The sequence below is a fragment of the Achroia grisella genome, unplaced genomic scaffold (genome assembly GCF_030625045.1).
Source record: "Achroia grisella isolate CSIRO2021 unplaced genomic scaffold, CSIRO_AGI_Agris_v1 utg308, whole genome shotgun sequence".
Lineage (NCBI taxonomy): Eukaryota > Metazoa > Arthropoda > Insecta > Lepidoptera > Pyralidae > Achroia > Achroia grisella.
The window spans coordinates 1,169,686-1,186,392 of record NW_026712791.1 but is presented as its reverse complement, the minus strand read 5'-3'; the positions used below and the strand labels follow the sequence as shown (position 1 = coordinate 1,186,392).

At 32.2% G+C, this 16,707-nt stretch overlaps 2 protein-coding genes across 2 annotated transcripts; both read right to left on the bottom strand.

Annotated features, from left to right (window-relative positions):
- Positions 1-2,103: 2,103 nt before the first annotated feature.
- Positions 2,104-4,384, bottom strand: LOC131843401 (pancreatic triacylglycerol lipase-like). Its single transcript, XM_059192033.1, has 5 exons — positions 4,348-4,384; positions 4,036-4,222; positions 3,450-3,844; positions 2,845-3,178; positions 2,104-2,149 (listed from the first exon to the last, which is right to left on the bottom strand). Exons 1-5 carry the CDS (start codon positions 4,382-4,384, stop codon positions 2,104-2,106), a joined length of 999 nt encoding a protein of 332 aa, XP_059048016.1.
- Positions 4,385-9,622: 5,238 nt separating this feature from the next.
- Positions 9,623-15,493, bottom strand: LOC131843455 (pancreatic triacylglycerol lipase-like). Its single transcript, XM_059192100.1, has 6 exons — positions 15,415-15,493; positions 14,705-14,756; positions 13,532-13,677; positions 12,903-13,145; positions 10,763-11,111; positions 9,623-9,783 (listed from the first exon to the last, which is right to left on the bottom strand). Exons 1-6 carry the CDS (start codon positions 15,461-15,463, stop codon positions 9,726-9,728), a joined length of 897 nt encoding a protein of 298 aa, XP_059048083.1. The 5' UTR covers positions 15,464-15,493; the 3' UTR covers positions 9,623-9,725.
- Positions 15,494-16,707: the final 1,214 nt, after the last annotated feature.

Below are 16,707 nucleotides of genomic sequence, written 5' to 3'. Positions count from 1 at the left end.
GAAAATTGAATTGGTTGTCCTGTGAGATTAGGCTGTAAAATTACAGAATATGATAGAGGCATGACATCTTATTCCTCCGGAATGCCAACGCACGTGAGATGTAACTCATAATGATGACACAATATCTTTGTTTTTCTTTATTTATTGTTGTTCCTTGTGCAATGTATGTACATATATAGGCCACAGGTACCACTGTTTTGTTTGCCTTTCTAAAAATTGAGACAACGGAGTTGTCTCTACATTCGAATAGTTTAAAAAAATATTCTGAAGCCATATGGATTAATAATCTACAGCTTAGTATTCATAACAACTCTGACGGTATCTGAGAAAACAAAAAAAGACTCTGGTTTTTTTTTCAGTCATATTTTTTAGCCCTGGATAATAAGTTTTTTGAGCCCAATATTTATCAATTTATACCAACTCTATTTGTGTTTACTACATTGCAAACATACACGACAAATATTGTAATGAGGCACTAGGTTATTTTGAAAACAAACTTAAGATAAATGAAAATAAGTTATATTATTTTAGGTATAGGAAATCAATAACAACAGAGAAAGTTTTATATTTTTATTATTAAAATATAGTTAAATTACATTCAATAAATGATAAGGTATTCATTCAATGATTTTAATAATTTTAACCATTATTTAATCTTTAAGATAAATATTTCTTAAGGAACACTATGCTGCTTTCTGTAGGTATAATTCAATTTTAAAGTTAATAATTTTAAGTTTAGAATTGAATTGATGAGGTTCCTTAAACTTTTAATAGTTTTAAATTCAAACTGCTAGAGAATGGATGATAATTATTACTGACGTACTAGCTATATAGTTTTATAATTCATATTTACATTATTATTTACTATTAAGAATTTTGTTATATATTTTTGTATACGGAACATTCATGTCTAATAAATATTGTGACAGATGCACCAATAACAATAACACCAATAATATTTATTTAATATACGTATATATAATTAGTCTCCTGAAGAACTTTCTAGAATTATTGTGTATATTAAGAGAGTAGACTAAATGTAACATACCTCCTTGATATAGTAATGAGAGATGACAATTGTATAAAATATATCAGTGCAAGACAAATTAAATTCAAAATAATAATAATTACACTGGACAAATCACAGGGCTCAATCTAGTACCAAGCTAAACAGAGTTTATGTTATAGGTTATATAATTGATATATAAATATATTATATAATACATAAAAATATAAAATTGTTAGATAAATACATGGATACATTTTTTTGTAATTACATACATAGAAAACACCCAGACGCTACAAAGATTCATACTCATCAACACAGATATTTGTACAGTGCAAGGAATCCAACCTGCAACCATCGGAATTATGGAGGTGTGTTAAAACGGTAGACCACCAAACCCGTCCATATAAAAATATAATAAAATCTTCTATCAGCCTGATCAACACAGTGATAGGATAAGATGAATTTAGATAGACTTTAGATATGAAGTGAGATCACAAAGGAATATCTCGTACATAAACTAGTCCATAATTATAAGGTAAGCAATTAATTGTGTTATTCATGTAGGTGTACAATACTTATTATTATCTTTTACCAACAAATTTATAAAATACTGAGTCCATTTATCATTCAAACCTAAATTACCATTACAGTGTTTTGTCTCTTTCTTTAAATTAGCAAAATAATTCCTAAAGAAACTATTTTATACCGAAAATAGATGCCTAAATTTTTTTTTTTGCAATAGGGATGTTAACTTATGAATAAACCACCTGCGCATGAAAGAGTTATGACTGAAATATAAATAAATGCGAGTATATTATAAAATATAGTACTCTAGGAAATTATCCTTCTGAAACCAATAGAAATAACTATTGCTTAGGAGTAACATGCGTCATGTACTTTGAGATGTTTGTACCTACGTTATATATCTGAATCAAGAAATAAGTATTATTTTTCCTTAACTTTAACTTTGGTCGAAGATATTTTTTTCAATAAGGACGGAATTTTGTGTGCAGCGGTAGGAACTAACTGTTACTTAACAATATATTTTCTTATGTAATGAAAAACATTTTTTTTAGCAATATGTAATTTAATCATTAAAATGGCCATGATCCTCCAGTAGAAAGTCCGTAGAGGCCGGATCTGAAAAAAAAATGCGTTTATTAGAAGCGTTTCAGAATCAATAAAAAATATAACGTATATGCAATATCAATTGAAAATACATGGATGTACAATGATGAAATAATATAATTGATCTTATAGCAAAACGGACGATCATCTATTACCAGGTAGATCGTTATCGTTATCAGTCGCCTATGAGTATATATATATTTTTTTCGGACTACTCTAATGCTGTTGGCCGCAGCTGGCCTTTACAGCTTCACCGGACGATAGGGGGCGAGTGCAGATGGCACTCCAAACCCGCGGAAGGATTTATGAAGCGGCTGAAGGCCAACTCCTGCCTGACGGCTACGACTTTAATCTGAGGGCATCACTAGGGGTTGGAACCTCGACTCAGGTCGTCGTAATATAGATCCCCGATTTAATTGGACGGGGGATTGATCGGAGGAGGGATGGGGGAACGATCGGAGGGAGCCTACGAGTATGTACGTGTACATCACTGCAGACATTACGTTATTAGATAACGCCTGCGATACCACGCATGTGTTGCCAAAGGAAGACTGCTATGTAATGTCTTTTATCCTGCAATTTCACTGCTTATCTTCAACGGAAATATAGCCTACAACGCAATCTATTTGGCTGAATTAGATAGACAGCGGTACCTAGACGATTTTTTAAGACAAGGTTTTTAAAGTAGAAATTTATATAAATCTCACCCTCTCTTAGAGATGACTCCATTGCCCATGTTTAGAGTACTACCGCCACACTGATTATTCTCTGCCTGGTTGATGTTGCCACATTGTCTACCTTGGAAGTGATTAGTACGCACACTGGATGCAAATAGTTCATATGCGCGACTGTGAGAACAAGTGCTAACCCAGCAGCCAGGCTGAGGGTTCCTGCCACCGTTAGGGTAAAAATCGGCGTCTGCGATTGGGTTAAATATACCAAGAAGGCCACCGTCAGTGTGGATAGCTTCAACATATTGTCCAGCATTCCTGTTCAAAGCATTGGAATTTCCAACCCAGTTAGGACCGGCTGGATCTAAACCTAAAATAATAGATTTGACGTTTAGACTTCTTAATTTTCTTTCAACATTTAATGATAAATGTGTGTAATAATTCGAACTACGTGCTGTTACTGACTTCCTTATTTTATTTCTCTCGCACAAAGAGGCCACTGAATAGTGACCTTAATTAGGTATTACTGATGATGCCTTCATCGTTATTCCCGCCAGTCAATGAATTTGAAATAAAGTGACAAGCAAACAATAATAGCTAATATAAATTCTGAGATATTTCATAATATAAAATGAACTAACCAGTTACACGAGCCGGCCGTCCACCAGCCTGTCGACCTGCATTTCCTACAACGTGAGCACCCAAGCTAAATCCTACCAGATGTACGTTGTTCCAGTTTCCACCAGCAGTATTGATAAGCCACACGAGGAAATTGCCAAGAAACTGTCCAACTCCAGGCACACCATTAGTGGCAGTCAAATAGTTTGAATTAGCCAGAGCACGCCAATCTACCACGATGACGTTCGCGTCTTGCGCAGCAAGGAAAGCAGAGGTGACAAGAGGATTTATGGCCGAGTTGCCATCGCTATTCCATCCGTGGACAATGACCTTTAAAGGTCTGCCGCTGGCATAGTTCGAGTTCCAGATACTATTTGCATTGCCATTTACTATAACCTGTGCATTGTTCGGGTTTTGTCTAGAAAAATAATAGAAAATTTTATACTGCAGTCGCTTACCTACCATATTACATTTTATACACTACTTCAAAATAACAATAATAGATTTTATGTAATATATTTATTAATCCTAATTCCATTTTTGATATTATTTTCAATCTTCACAAGTTGTAAAAGAAATTAGAAAAAGTTTATTAAATGTTGAACGTACCTAGTGAACAGCCAATACTGATTATTTGCACCATTACGTATACTCAGCATATCCTGATCGACAGGCTCTTCAAGGTCTACCAAATGGGGCACGCCCTCTCCATCCGGCATCCAGAAGTAGCGGCTCTCGCCCTCTACGTAGTGGCTGTTATCGCCAGGAACCAGAGGGACGGCATTGCCAGCACACACTTGAAACATTGTTTTACTTAATTAATAAAAAATAACACAAAACTTAATAATAAATAATTAACGCTAATTATAATTACAAATTGAGCAAAAATATAGTCTAAGGATATTTAAATGAATCACCAACATGCTATGCTTGCCACGAGAAGAACGAGGACCTTCATGACTCAAGTTATTCGTCAGTGTAATTAATTATGTTTTTCTAGACCAAGTATTTATATCCACTATTGTCAAAGAATATCAATCAAACACATTTTTTGATAATTTAATGACATCTAATCCCTTATTAGTGATAAGTTAATGTAGTAGCGAGATTATCTTGTGAAACATTACCGTTGCAAGAGAGTTTAGTTGGCAACCATTGAGTTTCCGACGAAATTCAGGGTTTTTCAATATACCTACCTACTTTAATATTTGTAAACCCGCCGATATAGATATCATGATAATAATAAATAAACAACTGTGACTAACTAAAAACAAATGTATAGCTAGAGAACGGATTTTAATCCTAAATCAGTGAAATTAAAAAATAACTAAGTACCTCGCTAATACAGATTTTAAAATGACTATCCGATATGTGATTATACTGAGATGACTTCTTTTTTGAGGTTAAATAGGTGAATTTGATTTATGATTTAATTGCGCCATTCCTGTCTCATAATCTTTTATGGGTGGATCAAATAGGACTATTATGATAGGATATATTTTTTTTAACAACTACTTGCTACTCGCACAGGTGTACATGTATTATATATATATATAAACCTTCCTCTAGAATTATTCTATCTATAAAAAAAACCGCGTCAAAATCCGTTTTTAAAATATTGAGCATACATAGGGACAGACAGCGACAGCGACTTTGTTTTATACTATGTAATAATAATGATGGTGGTATATACATCAATCGATGGTACATCGAATGATAGATATTAATTATAATTTGAAAAAAAAATTAAAGAGAATAAATAAACATGGTACTTAATATTGATTGCTAAAATTATACCATACATTTGTGCATGATAATCACCTTAATCATTACTGACACAGTAAGGCAAGATACGTGTTGTAACAATTTTGTAAGCAAAATTATTAGTACACGAATCGATCACAATGATAAGTAATCACTAACGTATATTATATAAGCAAAAATAAACCTGTCTGACTGTTTTGTTTTATTTTTAGTACGATATCATTACATAGTATAAAATAAAACGCTGTCGCTATCTGTCCGTCCCTATATATGCCTAAATCTTTAAAATTATGCAACGGATATTGGAGTGGTTTTCTTAATAGTTAGAATGATTCTAGAGGAAGGATTATACATGTACACCCGGGCGAAGCCGGGGCGAGTAGTTAGTCACAGACATGTTAGAAACTCGATAACTCTAAGATGTACTTTATACGTCGCTATTTCGCCTAATTAATTAACGTAAGTAAAACAATGTTCTTTCATTTTAAAAGTACTTACAGAAAATATTTCAAAATGGATGATAGAGAGCATTCAGATTAGATTTTTTTATAAATAAATGTTTAGGGAGTCAATACTTTTATTGCTGTCATTCCATAGACATCGTAATCAGTTCATCCATGCGTGATGGATAGATGATATTAGAAGTCTTATTTCTATATTAAACATTATCGGATAATGTCTGCAAATATACTTATCAGTGGGTTTGCTTATTTTTTACAGAATTAAATAATTCTATATTTTATTTAATATTACATGAGTTGTTATACCTACAGCACAGGTGTAATACCTAGTTTAGGTTATCAGGATCCTCATATTGTATTACGCAACTTTCTGCCATTTGATTCCCTAGAACCAACCTCAATTGTTATACTCTGTATTGCTCTTTTTAAAATATTGTAATTTTATTGTATACACAAATCAAACATATTATTAATAGGCTACTCGAACAAATACTCCAATAGACTATTGATATTGATTAAAAACAACACAGGTCCTTCACAGGACACTGCAAATTGAACAAACATATAGCAAACCTAGGCCTGTGTACAATAAAAATCTGCAGATATTTCCAAACTGAAGAGTAAACGCCACTACACCATCATACATATGTGGTTATAGCCCTCTCATGGATAAACGTAATATCTCCTTTGGAAAGTTTACACTCTATCCTGAGGAAATAAAAACTATCACTCCTATGAATATCCTTCAATTCTTGTTGCTGATGGGTCTAGCTAGCAAACTCTGAAAAAGGGCGAGCATAATAAAGGTCCAACTGCTACAGGTCCAAGCACCTGACAATAGCCCAAACCCCCAATTAAAAAAAACAATGAACGAACGGCTAACTTTTCCAGTAAAAGTTAATTCCTTAGCGTCATTCTACATATAACTACATCGCGTACTAATGCATTTGCATGAAAGTACAATGTTATTTCTGCCTAGAAATGCCATTTCTATACTTAGTCATGTTATCATCTTATATTTTTAAAACATCCATTTTATATCAAAGTCAATACTAGGCTCAATACAATTGGCCTATTTAAAGTAAAAATTGATACATAATACGGACATTGTGCGGTCAAATTTATTTTCTATATACATGTACATTTCTTTATTATTGTAATAATTATATTACAATTTTTCAGCTACTCTACAAAAATCCATCCTGTATAACTAAACAGGAAATGTAAAATTTCTAGAACAGTTTTTAATATCAACAGTATCTTTATCATGTGATCACCTCATCCTCACGCCATAATTATCTTTTGTTGGATTAAAAATAATATCAATTTCTAAATTAATCAGCTAATCACTGTCTGTAAATGCAGTGAGTACTGTATTTATCACAAACGTTCGGTGTTCTAACACATATTCTTTACTTATAATAGTAATTTGTAAATGAAATTAAATGAATTGTGGTTCGCCTATTTCTAATTATAGTATAAATATAAAACTCAGAATTCTAATGACATTAGTTAAACTTATCGTACTATCAGACAGATAAAATTAAGCGCAGATCCTAAATCTTGCACACTTCATCCGTCATAGATTCAATTCCGCCAAGCGTTCTGTACTAAACGTACCGAAAAAAATACACTCATCATTTGTGACTGTTAGGCATTCTGTGCTAAAAGTTCATGTTTGTTACAATTGTATTTGTAATAATAATATAATGTACAGATATCATATCCTTGCTGAAACAAAATTTCTCTTCATTTATGAGAAATATACATGTAGTTTCATTCGCTTGAACTAATCTATATATATTACATGTGCACTGAACTGAGGCATTTATTGAATAAATATTAAAGAGATCACATATTACAAAAAGAAATAATAGGCACTATATAGAATTTATGAATTTTTGTTTGCAATTTCTGAATGGAGAAATATTTACTCATTAATTATATATTATATTTTTTAAATATTCTGATTTATAATATTTCTATTAATTATTAAACATTGCCCACATAATACACCGCACAGACAGTCGCACATTTTTATTGCGCTTTTTCTTTCATTAGTATTTTCTCATAAAATGCGTTGAACATTAAAATCAGTGTTTGGTTCTCAAAAATCTAATATTAAGATTTTTGTGTTGCTACAGATCACACATAATGACTGACATACTATAAGTGATTGTTAACAATGAAATAAATGATTTCTATAAATGGACTGATTGTATATATATATATATATATATATATATTTCTATTAATAGAAATGTCGAACTATGACACTTAGTGGACTTTACCCTTTTGGCCTGACTTCAAAAAATGTTTATTGTTTCTCTGTATATTTTAGTCTTGGATAGCACATTTATCAATATGCTATACAACATCAAGCTATCACTAATATAAGTGGAATAGCAATGAAAAATGTTACAAAAACGAAGTAAATGTAACAAGACGAGGTTGTAGTTTCAAATTTAGAATATTAGAAGGAAACCACACCTTTTAATTCACTAAATAATAAATTATTAAAAATTTGAAAAGTTTATTAGGTTGGTTAGTTCAACGTATCGCAAGATTTACTGGTTCGAATTTCAAAAATATTTTTTAATTTTTAAATAATAAGAGCGAAGCATTATGATAGAATCTATATGAAGTTATGAGGGTCAATCCTGAGGTTATGTAGGTTTAATGTACCTACCGATTTGCAATGACGTACAGAGCTTGCCAAGTTCACAGCGAACTTATTAATACGCAAACCTAAAATAATAAAATATTTGTTCATATTTTTAAATAAATAATATATCGTCGTGGCTGTTATCCTAGCTGGGGTAGTCAGACCCATTATCAACTATTGATGTCGTACTTGATAACACTTGATATTACTGCATTTTAATAGGTATATCTGTGTCTAAGGTGACACGGGGCGAGCCTGCCGCCTGTCACGGATAATTTTTTTTATTTAATATAGTTGTATCCTTTACTGGAGAGTATGTTAATAATACACACCAATTGTTTTTTTTTATTTTCAGCCAGAGTTCAACTCATGTCCCCTTAGGTGTAAGTCAGGATTGTAAACCATTGAACCACAATGATTTCGTACTGAACATAGTATGATGTAATACTAAAATAATTTCTAGTCTTACGGTAAAATCGTTATTCCGTTTGTGCACGGTGTTAGGCTATTAATAGAGAAGTGCGGAAGAGACAATACTCTACCTTGGTTCTTTTTTGGATGGTAATACACATTGCACATAATAGCTTAACACATTGCTTTCTAGTGACAACTACCTAGAGTAACTACTACCACAGATAACATAATATTACATACTACTACTAACTAGAGGATCTGCCACTAGATGTTCAGACCTATCCTGCAATTCAGCTGCATGCACATAGATCCCATTACAAACCTGATTGACGGCCTCGGTGGTCTAGCGGTCTAGCACACCGCTTTACGACCGATGGTCGCGGGTTCGATTCCTCGTACGGCACAAACATTTGTATTCATGAGTATGATTATTTTATTTGTATCGGTCTGGGTGTTTTCTATGTATAATATATATGTATTTACGAAAAAAAAAATTATCTATGTATTTGTATCAGTTGTCTAGTACCCATAACACAAGCTTTAGCTAGCTTAACTTGGGTCTAGATGGCGCTGTGTGAATTGTCCTGAGATTATTATTATTATTATAAACCTTCTATCTAAATGTAAATACCCATTCCCTTCCCTTTCACTAGCCATATAGCCATCCTAATGTAAATATTCTTCCAAACAGAAACAATGTCAGAATTATGTGTATACATTAAACAAGTTACGAAAGTAATTTCTATGTGCGATAAAAAAGATAGCAGAAACCTAATAAACTACTATCTCTAACTAACCTGTAAAGGACCTTTCGTGAAGATATATAAACAGATACGACAAAAAACAAGGCCTACTAGGAAAATAATCACAACGTTGAGAGTTACACATTTATTAACAATAACAATGTTCTTATCATAAATGCATTTTAATATTAACTGCACTTAAATTGACCGATTCTATATTGTGAAGTAATAATTATTTATCCCTATTACTTCTTAACCTCTGGCGAAAGGCGAGGTGGGATTCGTAAGGAAGTTGTAAATACCGGATATACTGAAACAAAAATGTACATATTACTTACAAAATACTCAATTAGACGCAGACATAATATATCTGCACAATTACTACGTTAGTAATTTTTATTTTTATCTAGTATCTTCTGATTCTCTCTAATTATCCGTTAATGGAAACACCTAAATCCTGTTTGTATGCTATCCTGGTAGTATAAATATAACTATACTATTTAAGATAATGATACTAGTTTATGACTATTCTTGGACAAATCTTATATAGAAGTTTAAATAATAAATATAACTAGTTAAATCTACAAATTATAGAAAAAGTATAATTTAAACATAATATAACTTAGTATTTAATAAAAAATTATAATTACTTTTTATTACAGACCTATAAATAACGAATATTTTAATATTTTTCGAATTTTATGGAAAAATATATTTGTGGAATGTAATTAGGTATATTTTAATATAATAATTCCTTAAATATCTAAACTCTAAGTAATAGCAATGTTTTAAAGCGCCCAAAAATTATACCATTATTAAAAAAAATAATTTACATTAAAATGTTAACATATAAATAGAAATATAAAGCTTAGCATTTAAATAACTTTTAACTTTAAAACGAGTTTCCAGCACACCTGATGGTAAGTGATTGCCGCTAGCTATTAGTACCCATAAATCCAGGGGTATTGCAAGTGAGTTCAATTTAAGAAATAGCATATTCCTCCTTAAAAGGCGGGCATCCTTTTAAGTAGGAATGTACTATTGCTTAAATTTTCAATGTCGCCTGTATTAAAAAATGCCACTACTGAGAGCTGATTCCACGTAACAGTACATCATCACCAAACATCTAGATAATCAAGATAGTATGTTAATTCTGACGGGTTGTGAGAAGATAAAATCCAGCAACAGATATCGATCCGTTGGTCACAATTCCTCACAATACCTCCCATGTTATTTTCATAATTAGCATTTATTTTAATTGTCTTCAAGAATAGAGTAACAATACTCACCCTGACTTATCTCTTCTGCCTCCGAAAATGGCGTCCCTCTGCCCGTCACAAGTTGAGGCAATAGCACTCTCATAATTGGTACAAGCAGTGCCAACGAACTCGTTAGCACCCTCCTCTTGACTCGTAAATGACTCGGCGTAGAAGGCGTAGGCAAGGGTGTGGGAGCAAGTCCGGTCACTACCACAGCCATTCTGGAATGCTCCACCATTTGGGTAAAAGTCAATGTCGCCCAGAGGATAGTCATAGCCATATACGCCGGCGGTTGTGTGAAGTACTTCAACAACACCAGCGTCACTGGCTTTCAGGATATCGGGATGATGAGTCCAACCAACCAGGGATGGATCCAGAGCTGAAATAGTAAAATAATGTATAATTTAAAACAAAGTTTATCAAAGAATCTCTTCAATCTCTATACATTCAATATTAGCTGATATTTCTATATTTTATCACATACAAATTTTATACATACTTATATTATCATATTCAACACTAAATGATATGCGCGTATGATATTCAGACTAACAATAAATTATATGATAATATTATGCTTGTGAACCCATTGGACTGAAACAAATATTATATTATGGAAATCTTACTATATACATGTAACAAATCTGAAATCTAAAACTCCACTTAAATCGGTTTTGCTAGATAAAAAATATAAAAATATTATTTTCCCACTGTAACATAATTATCTAACATCGGGTATAAAAACATTTATAGTTAATTACATGTATAACATGGTTTATTATCAGCGGTAGCCGTTTTGAATTCCTACAATAAGGACATATACATTCAGATATACGTAGAATGACCCAGACGCCCGACCTACTACAGTTTCTACGAGTACTAATATCCGCTACATAACTGCAGTGCCCCTGCTTGTCTCATATCTTCACAATTGCCCACTTCCACTTATTCACTTGTAAGTTTCTGACCCCCACGTCTTTTTATCCCTACCCTTCGTGGAAACCGTGACGGCTTAATCATCAATAAATGCATTCCCAGAGTCGGTACTCGTAAAGCAGGCGGCAAATAGTGAAATCAAAAGACGTAATTCATAGTAATATCACAGATAACTTTGAACGTTGGTGTTATGTTATGTATGTTTTGTACCCTCTTAATTTTAATTACTCTGTTAATTTTAATTAATGCAATTTATCTGGTGTAATAAAGATTATTGAAATAAATAACATAATATAACACATATTACACCGATGTCAAAAACAATGAGATTGGGGCAGGATGGTTACGATGTAATAGATTTATAATTATTGCAGCTTGTATAAAATATTCCGAACAATATGTCAAATTGTGATTTATAAATTCTCTATACCATTTAAAAATAATTATCAGAATAGATTCTTGATTGACGGCCTCAGTCTAGCGGTCTAGCACACTGCTTTACTCTTAGTACCCATAAGCTTTTCTTAGCTTGAGACTAGATGGCACTGTGTGAATTGTCCAAAGATATTGTTATTATTATTCATAAATTGATGAAGATATTGTGTAACATACATCAAAGACATAGTATAATTTAAACTTTAATTATTTCACCTCCTCTTTACTCTAAACTTAAAACAAAAACTACCTGCTGTAAAATGTTTGGAATTGTGAATAATGTCACTATGTATTACAAATATTAAAATGTAGTCAGTGTATATACACTAATATCTTAAGATATGGCATGCAATGTACTATGGCATCTACCTTAGCATACTCGTTACTTCCCAATAGGTAAATTCCAATCATAGCACTACAAATATATTAAAGAAAGTATGTATTGTATATATATTTATAAATTTTCTATATATATTATATATATATTCGCAATTAAATGTATCTAATAATGTAGGAGTTATCCAGGGTTATATATTTATATTATGAAGCACAATTACCTTTATAGGTTATATTTAAAAAGTTATTACTAATTCACTATGTTTTTTTTAATTTAGTAAAAATATATGATTCAGCTTGATCAAATTAGGATTATCAGTGGTCAATAGAATTTTCCCTACGAACTGCCTGCAGTTAAAATGCCTGTAGTTAAAAATATATCCAAGCCGTGTTGGTTAACAATTGAAATCGATATTTTTTGGTTGCAAATCAATTCTGTTCTCTGGCAACTAACAAAACTCACCTACAATATAAGGTACTGGTGAGACAATGTTTCTAGCAGCGATACCAGCAATATGTCCACCTAATCCCACGCCAACAATGCGCAAAAGATTAGCATTGAAACCCAATTGCTGAATCAGGATATTCACAAAGGACGCTACCACCTCACCGCACTGGGGAGCGTTACCAAGACCTTGGGAGTAGAGGTTAGCACCAGGGCTCCAATCGACTGCGATAACGTTTTCATCAGCAGTATCCAAAAATGCTGTAACATAAAAATAAACAATATCTATTAACTTAAAAATCTAGTGCTTTAATACCCAATCAACGGATGTCCCAATGCATTCTGCATTGAGCACACATTATAATATATATATAGAATAGATACGCACTTTCCTACAAGCTCCGACCCAAACAGTGTGAGAACTATCTAATACATATACGCAATTAGAATGACAAACCAGCTGACAGCCCACCTGAGGGTGAGCTGTAACAGTCACCTATATCTATACATAAACAGCACAGCGAACATCATGTAACCTCTTTCTACCACTGATGCATTGTCATTCCGGAGGACTCATCTCACTTATCTTGTAATGTCATACACATACAACATATCGCATAAGGTTTTTTTTATGAACAAATCTTTACCTGGAACAACGAATGCATTGAAGTTTCCTGTTACATTTTCCACGTAATTGTGTATAGTTATAACGATTGGTTTCTGTACGTCGATGTTGGATGTCATAATGGAATTAATGTTGGGGTACACCGCCTGGCTTACGGTCGGATTATTCCTGTAAATTAATTAAAAAAAATAAGTAGCATATAAATAATTAGAAATAATCTTTATTCAAATAAACTTATAGCAGTTTTATTGAAAAAAATTGTTGTCATATAATATTCTTTTTATTCTACCGCTCATTCAGAAATCAGATTCATCTCTTTTAAATAAATGTTGTTTAGCATTTAGGATTTTGTAAACACCAACTGCCAAATGTACAAAAAGTATAAAATACTTCAGTACCTACCAGTTAAAAATGCTATTCATATGTATGTACAATTTTGTTACAGTTATAATACTTAGGATTATTATCATTCATTCTCTGAATATACATATAAATCAAAATTAATAGTAGCGGCTAATAATTAAGATTAATAATTAATAATGTTCAAACCCATTCTTCTCCACTTTGCTCTATTCTTCAGTGATTTTTTTAATAGATACTACAAATTATATCAAATAACGACTACGTATTTCATATAATTTGCAGTATTTTTTTTGCATATCGCAATATTTTTTTTCTAATTATTTTCTTCTTCTAACATTCTCCGAAATTCAAAATAAAATTTTATTAAAGTAAATGGCTAAATTACTTAACAACGTTCGTTGCGATTCGTTTTTATTTACATTAATTTAGATATAAAGAACTTAATATTATATATTCTTTATTATTGTTATACTAGCTTTTCCCGTGACTACGATCGCTTTAATGAAACCCCCTTAGGGATGGCATTTATCAAAATCCTTTCTTAGCGGATGCCTACGTCTTAACATCTACCTGCATGCCAAATTTCAGCCCGATCCGTCCAGTGGTTTGGGCTGTGCATTGATAGATCACTACGTCAGTCACCTTTGAGTTATATATATTTAGAAGACTTACATTCTAATTAGTTTATGTTTGTAATGTTTGTAAATAAATACTCCGTCGCACTTTTTTCTATATGCTCTATGGCAGAAAGTATCGCCAGTCACACCAATAAATAACCCTTCAAATTCTTTAGCGTGTTATGTAATATTATCTTATCGGTGTATATACTAACCTGCTGAAAAAATGAAAGACGACATCTGTGGGCGTCAAACTGTAGCCGAAGGCTGAAATTAAAGTTTTTGTATGTTAATTTAATATATTTTTATTTCATGTACTTCTATAGCTACATAAATCATAGTCATCTTTATAGATACAACATCGTCATCAATACATTATTAAAAGACTCATCGGTCGAGCGTTTGAATCTAGCCGAGTCACATCATTATGACTATTTAAATTTTCAACTAACAATCCTGACCAAATAAAATTGAGTGCATCATTATTTTGTCTATTTGTATTTCACCTCAAGCTCTGAATAAAGTCTTATCATTATATCCATTGTAGTCATTCCGCGGGTCTGAAGTGCTCTCTACACCCGGCCTCCATTTTCTTTCGGTAAAGTTAATATAAACACTAAAAATGCCACACTAATTTGCATTTTATTTTCTTAATATAAATAGTAGTACGTACAACTGACATTGAATTTTTTTTTAAAGACGGTTAAGAAAATAATAGTGAATACTTGTTAATAATAAAGTATAATATAATAATGTTTGCTTCTAAATTACTTGCAGCCTCTGGTTCTTTATTCGATATAATGTAATAGGATGTCTAATTCAAAATGCCTAATTTTGTCATTCGCCCTGAAGTTATCCTTTCTGGCTACCTTTTAAAAGTTACCTACAAGTAACAAATAGAAATCAATGAATATTTAACACAAACCTGCAGTTGCGACACACACAAGCACAGATAATTTCAACAGAGCCCTCATGTTGACGATTAAAACTAAATAACTGTCATTTCCAACTTCGACGGTTTTATATAAAATGTTTTTATCACATTACATCCTTCTAAATGCGATAAACCCATCAGATAACAAGTAAATCAAAATAATTAAAATCGTTATCGAATGTTAATATCACTATTAGGTATATCTGTTCTTTTTCCCTAATGTAAAGGCTAAAATTTCTTACTTTATTTGAAACACATATATACATATAACCTCTGTTGAATAAGTTAGTACAGATGGGAAGGGATTTGTTAGTAATGTGGACTGATTGCTAGCAATGTACAATGTCAGGTTGACCTTCACGCTATTCTCCCTGTCAACCATCGTGATAAAATCCTGGTGAATTTACAACCATGGGCTAACTGACCTGACATCATGCGAAACATATCTTGCTCCACTGGTGCCCCGCCGGCGTAAACCGTTAGCGTATGAACCATACTATTATCATCCATTAAAAAAGGTCGGTACAATTACAAATTACAAAGGTATACTTTTACAAACGGCAATTTGGTAAAGTTCTTTATATATCAGCCTCCAAGAAGCTTGCTGTTTCGGGTGAAGGATAGGATCGGGCAGTGAAATTACAGGATAAAAAGCAAGTAAGTAAGTAAGTAGCAAGCAGTAACGCATGAGTAATACCACGGATGCACATGATAAGGTGATGACCGTGGAAGCTCTGTGTCTCAATATACCTACTGTATTATTTCAAGTCACCATTTTCCGGCACCGTGATGTGGTAGGTACTAATTTTTTTTCACCTTCGTAGCCATGATAACTGACATAAACACGTACCAATAGGTTTTAGTTATTTAATAATGCACATCTATATAAATGTGCATTTAGGGGCTTAATATCAAAGGGCTTATTCTCTATCAGTCTACCGCGGGGTAAACACAAAATTTAGCATGCGGCGCAATATAATTGACAATCATATATATTAATAAATCTAATTTATAATTTTAATCAGTTATATAGATAGCATTTATCATAACATTATCTTACGTCTGTGTACTAAGACAGGAAATAATTTATAATATAAAATGTACTCAATCAATGAATGACATACTGCGCCGACATCAAATAATGGGATAAAAGCAAGGCAATGATGATAATAAAATGTACTCAATAATGAATTGAGATTTGTCAGTTTTCCCTAAAACCCGAGATGGACAGTCTAAAAATACTTATAAAAGTCCAAAGAAGGCGATTCATTTTCGATTAATATC

Bases quoted from the DNA above. Each gene is read 5' to 3' on its own strand.
- LOC131843455 (XM_059192100.1), bottom strand. From the start codon at position 15,463: ATGAGGGCTCTGTTGAAATTATCTGTGCTTGTGTGTGTCGCAACTGCA. The intron at 14,757-15,414 runs GTTTGTGTTAAA...CTTTAATTTCAG, and splicing joins TGTGTGTGTCGCAACTGCAG to CCTTCGGCTACAGTTTGACG. The intron at 13,678-14,704 runs GTTAGTATATAC...ATTAATTTACAG, and splicing joins GTCTTTCATTTTTTCAGCAG to GAATAATCCGACCGTAAGCC.
- LOC131843401 (XM_059192033.1), bottom strand. From the start codon at position 4,384: ATGAAGGTCCTCGTTCTTCTCGTGGCAAGCATAGCAT. The intron at 4,223-4,347 runs GTTGGTGATTCA...CAATGTTTCAAG, and splicing joins TCTCGTGGCAAGCATAGCAT to TGTGTGCTGGCAATGCCGTC. The intron at 2,150-2,844 runs GTGAGATTTATA...TTTTTTTTTCAG, and splicing joins GGAGTCATCTCTAAGAGAGG to ATCCGGCCTCTACGGACTTT.